Source organism: Lolium rigidum, chromosome 2, assembly GCF_022539505.1.
Source record: "Lolium rigidum isolate FL_2022 chromosome 2, APGP_CSIRO_Lrig_0.1, whole genome shotgun sequence".
In the NCBI taxonomy this organism is placed as follows: domain Eukaryota; kingdom Viridiplantae; phylum Streptophyta; class Magnoliopsida; order Poales; family Poaceae; genus Lolium; species Lolium rigidum.
Window position 1 is genome coordinate 55,115,087 of NC_061509.1, and position 5,620 is coordinate 55,120,706.

The following is a 5,620-nucleotide window of genomic DNA, read 5'->3' on the forward strand; positions in this document are numbered from 1 at the left end:
TACTTGCCAAATTTGAAAGGGTGACTAGGAAAGGAAATCTTATTTTCAAATCATGCAAATCTGAAAATATAAGGTTTTACTGATGCTGATAGAGCTAGAAACTTGGATGATAGAAAATCTACATCTGGCTACTGTGTGTTTGTTGGAAATAACTTGGTGAGCTGGAGTAGTAAGAAACAAAGCGTAGTTGCGAGGTCCACAGTAGAAGCTAAATTTACTTAAGAACCAAAAATTAACATGGTACATAATCCAGTTCATCATGATAGAACTAAACATATTGAGATAATAGTCAGAGTTTGGGCTGTTTTTGGGTCAACGTGTTTATCTTCTACCTTGGTCTGAATCCACCAAAATTAGTGAGTGTATTGAGTATGGAAGACAACATAGGATCCAAACGAAAACACGTAGCATCCAAATTGCATTTCAGATCCAAATCTTGGTACCAGAAACAAATTTGCAGATATGCAAGAATACCATTGCACTGCAATTGTGAGTCGATTTCTTCACCATTCACTTCAGATTAGGATCCAAATTCAGAACCAAAAATTCTGTAAGTACCGTTTAAAAATAATACTGACCAGCTCCTCGTTGAGATGAGAGTGTACACCTTTGCGTACCATATAGGGAGAGAAGTGCAAGGGCGAAAATGAACAGCACTCATCTCAACTGTGAGACAGACGGTGGAGATAAGGCCGAGACGCGCTAGTGGAAAATTGTGATGATAAATTGAGCCCCCACCGCCTCTGTTCTCAGAACAGCTCCGCTGCTCGCCAGCACTTGCCATGGCCGAAATGGCGCTCCGATCCCCAGCCACACTCCTCCTCCTTTGTTCCCTACTCCTTTCCCTCGTAGCCTCCGGTCAGCGTGCGCCGTACATTGTCCACATGGACAGGTCCGCCGCGCCGCCGCAGCACGCCGGCGACTGCCACGCCTGGTACACCGCCATCCTGGCGACCCTGGCGACCGCGTCGCCGCACGGCGCCGGTGGATCCCCGAAGCACATGTACACATACACGGAGGCTCTGCACGGCTTCGCCGCCACGCTCTCCCGCCCAGAGCTCCGCGCGCTCCGCCGCACGCGGGGCTTCGTGTTGGCGCACCGAGACCGCCGCGCCGCCGTCGCCCACGACACCACGCGCTCCCAGGAGTTCATCGGCCTCAGCCCTTCCAGCGGTCTGTGGCCGGCGGCGAAACTCGGAGAGGGCGTCATCATCGGCATGATAGATACGGGCATCTCGCCCGAGAGCAGGAGCTTCGACGACGCCGACATGCCACCGGTGCCGTCCCGGTGGCGCGGGGCGTGCGAGCCGGGCGAAGCGTTCCCCGCCACGGCGTGCAACCGGAAGCTGATCGGCGCGCGCTTCTTCAACATGGGTTTCATGGCGAGCAACCCCGGCGTCGCCATCTCCATGAACTCCACGCGCGACACAGAAGGCCACGGCACGCACACGGCGTCCACCGCCGCGGGCAGCCCTGTGAAGTGCGCGTCCTACTTCGGCTACGGGCGCGGCACGGCGCGTGGGGCTGCTCCCCGCGCCCACATCTCTGCTTACAAGGTCGACAGCTGGGGCGGCGACACGGTGATGTCAGACGTCCTCGCCGGCCTGGACGCGGCGATCGCGGACGGCGTCGACGTGATCTCCATCTCTATGGGTTTCGACGACCTGCCGTTGTACCAGGATCCAGTGGCCGTCGCCTCGTTTTCCGCTATGGAGCGCGGCATCATCATGTCCGCCTCGGCGGGCAATGACGGCCGGAACGGCCTCCGCACATTGCACAACGGCGTGCCCTGGGTGCTCACCGTCGCAGCCGGCACGGTGGACCGGCAAATTTTTGCTGGGACCGTGCGATACGGCGGAGGCAACACGACGATCGCCGGAATCACAGCTTACCCGGCAAATGCTTGGGTTACTTCAACGAAGCTGGTGTACGACGAAGCCGTGTCCGCGTGCAACTCGTCGAGTCTGATTCGTACTCTGCTCCGGACAAGAAGAAGATCAATCCTTGTCTGCCGTGACGCTGGGATCTCCATCGCAGCGCAAATGAACGCCCTCGTCGAGGCTGGGCTCGCCGCTGCGGTCCTCGTCACGAGCCAGGACGCCGAGTTCCTGGAGTACCCGCTGCCGGCGATCCTGATCAGCCCGAAGGATGCCCCGGCGCTGCTCAACTACATCGCCACCAGCTCGAACCCGACGGCTACCATGACATTCCAGAAGACGTTCCACAGGGTACGGCCGGCACCGGTGGTCGCGGCGTACTCCGGTCGAGGGCCATCGCGGAGCTACGCCGGCGTGCTCAAGCCGGATATAATGGCGCCGGGAGACAGCATCCTGGCGTCGGGGGTACCTGCCTCCCCAACGGCGCGCATCGGCCAAACTCTTGTGGCCAGCGACTTCTTGGTCGATTCCGGGACGTCCATGGCGTGCCCGCACGCGAGCGGCGTGGCGGCATTGCTGCGGGCGGCGCACCCGGATTGGAGCCCCGCCATGATCAAGTCCGCCATGATGACCACGGCGAGCAGGGTCGACAACAGGCTCGCGCCGATCACCGATGGCAACGGCAACGGCATCGCGAGCCCGCTCGCTATGGGCTCGGGCCATATCAACCCCAACTCCGCTATGGATCCCGGCCTTGTGTTCGACGCCGGTCCCGCGGACTTCGTCGCTCTCCTCTGCGCCGCCAAGTACACGGAGGCCCAGATCGCCGCGATCACGAGGTCGTCTTCCAACTGCTCCTCCGCCTCTTCCAGCGACCTGAACTACCCGTCCTTCATCGCCACCTTCGACGCCAACGCCACCAACGGGAAGATGCGCTTCAAGAGGACGGTGACCAGCGTCGGGGAGGGCCCGGCGACGTACCGCGCGTCGTGGTCGTCGCCCAGCAACGTCGCCGTGTCTGTGACGCCGTGGACGATGGAGTTCGGCGGCGCGGGGCACAAGGGCATGTTCGAGGTTGAGATCAAGCTGAACGCGCCCACCGGCGGCGAGCCGGCCTTCGGTGCTCTCGTTTGGGCTGACGACAGCGGCAGGTACAGGGTCACGACCCCGTTCGTGGTGCTCTGAACTCTGATGTTCGTGTGCTTTGAACTCTGATGTTCGTGTGCTGAAGTTAAGTTGTTTAGTCCGATTAATGTTGTTGGCGAACTCTGTGTGTTGGCTTGGACTGATGATGTACTGTAGTAACTAGTTTGACTTGGGATTTATATGAAGTCCGTAACTAGCACTACTCCTAGTATGTTTCAAGATTTAAGTTCCTTGATCATGTTCGTGACCCCCGTTAGCCCCCAGCTCACATGTACCACCAATTTGAACCGCAACGCCCCGTAGTCACGCAACTTCGTCTCCAACTTCAGTGAAGTAGACCACCCTCCGAACCATGCACTTGCATTTCTTGTGTTCTCCCCGTTTGTTTGAATGCAACTAATCCTTCAGTGATGCCCGTCCTACAAGATGACATATTATTTGTAAATATTTAGATGTATGCCACCAGACATTAATAGGTTCAACTTTAATTATAATCATTACATTTTGCATGATTATTACTATTTTCTACCTTATGATTTTCAGAAACTAACTAAAGATAAAGAGACCATTCATGTCATGACTATATTTACACATGTTTTGACTTGCTGAGACAGAGCACTGAGGCCTGCTCCAATTTACTTATTTCAATGCTTCATTGTGTAATTCTTGTTTCATCAATGTAGCACCATGCTTCTCCACAACATCGAAGCTAGGTCTAACTATAGACATGCATGTCCATCAGCTGATTGATGAAGGATAGGTAGCATAACCTACAAAGTCTTTTCTAACGGAGCCGGGACCTACCGGGTAGTCATCCACCGTCCACCTCTTCGTGATTCATGCTAGGCTCACTTTCTAGATCTAGTGTGTATCATCTCTATATTACATTTCTCTGGAATCTAAAATAAATTTTAGTAAAATCTCGTAATTTGTTATGTAAACCGGGATTCATGATACTTTAAACGGAAAATAATTATAATAATTCAGATATGTGTGGAATATATGTATGATGTGGTTGAAATAACATGATTTTGTTGAAATTTTATTTTTTTTATCTAATAAATATCATAGATATACTATATCGCAGTAAAAGTGGTAACAAGTTAGAGATTAGTCAACACGAATCACAGGGTCACTACCAATCGGATGGTGACCGGTAGGAGCGGGTTCCGTTAGAAAATCCGTGTTGCGGAAGATGACCATAACAAAGTGTAGGTTTGTGCATGATTCTCTCCCATGTGGTCACCATAACGAAGATGACCATGTATTTTCTGCAACCACCATGAAATTATCGAACACACTTTGTTATTCTGGCAGTTTTCTTGGGAAGTGTGGCAAGATGTTAAGTCTGAGCACGAGGTTCATCTCCAGAGAAGTTCTTTCCATTCGTCGGGGACCTCGGTCATAGATCTCATGAACCGTGGCTCTCATGTTCAGATCACTACTTCCATTGTCACATTCTAGCACATTGGAATTGGGATGCTCGCAACAAAGCTCGAGAGGAAGGAGGCTTGCTACACCCTTGGTCAGCTGCTAGAAAGGCGAATGTGTACATTGATATGATTCTTGTTCATCTATACAAACCAAAAGCCAACCATAACCGTGAATCCTCTTCTAACGCTAATGGATCCTGCCGCCAGAGGGAAAGGTTTTGGTGAACATGGATGCCACCATCTTCACTTCTACTAAGAAAATGGGTGTTGGTGTTGTCATTCATGACCACAGTGGTCTTTGCCTTGTTGCTTGCGGGCGAGCCCTCGAACAATGCCACAATGCCATAAGTGGCGGAGGCCCTCGCCATCCGCCGTGTTGTTGCCTTCGCTCAAGAGGAAGGCCTCTTTGAAATCATCCTTGGATTAGATTGCTTATCGGCAATACAATGTATAAACTCTTTGGTGACTAATTGCTCCCAAACAGAATTGGTAATCGTGGATATCAAGTTTTGATCCAAGGTTTTTTCTTCGTGTCAATTCCGGCATGTACCGGCGTGTGCTCAACATTGCTGCTCATCAATTAGTTATAGGATATGTGTGGCTTATGTTAATTAGTACTACTTCCATCTCATGCTTATATTATTTTTAGAAAGTCAAACTATGTTAACTTTGACTAAGTTTATACCAAAAAACATTAACATGTAAAACATAAAATTAATATCATTAGATAGATAATAAAATATATTTTATATAATTTATAAAATATTATATTTGTTGATAGATTTGTCTAAACGTTTGGTGAAACTTTACTTGGTTTGTCTTTTGAAAATAAAACCTTAAGCTTTGAGATGGACTGTATGTGAATATTGTTAGGAATTGAAAGGGCTCGTTAGTCAATATGAGGCTACAATAATTAAAGTTTCCTTAAATGCATGCAAGGTAAAGTCAAAATACAACACAGATCTTGAATTCATAAACGAGGCTCTTCGCTCGTTGCCAGGTTCTCAGAGTATTCTCGCATGTTGGGGCCCTAAATTAAAACATTATTACAACAACTTTCTTCTCTAAACTTAAAAGAATTACAACAGCATATATTCTTCACCCATTGTTGCTGATCCGGTATATATTATCACTTATGGTTTAGTGTGTCAGCAGATCAGAGCA

At 50.2% G+C, this 5,620-nt stretch overlaps 1 protein-coding gene across 1 annotated transcript; it reads left to right on the forward strand.

Moving 5' to 3' along the window:
• Positions 1-782: 782 nt before the first annotated feature.
• LOC124686493 (subtilisin-like protease SBT3) lies at positions 783-3,062 on the forward strand. Its single transcript, XM_047220426.1, has 3 exons — positions 783-1,717; positions 1,802-2,716; positions 2,882-3,062. Exons 1-3 carry the CDS (start codon positions 783-785, stop codon positions 3,060-3,062), a joined length of 2,031 nt encoding a protein of 676 aa, XP_047076382.1.
• Positions 3,063-5,620: the final 2,558 nt, after the last annotated feature.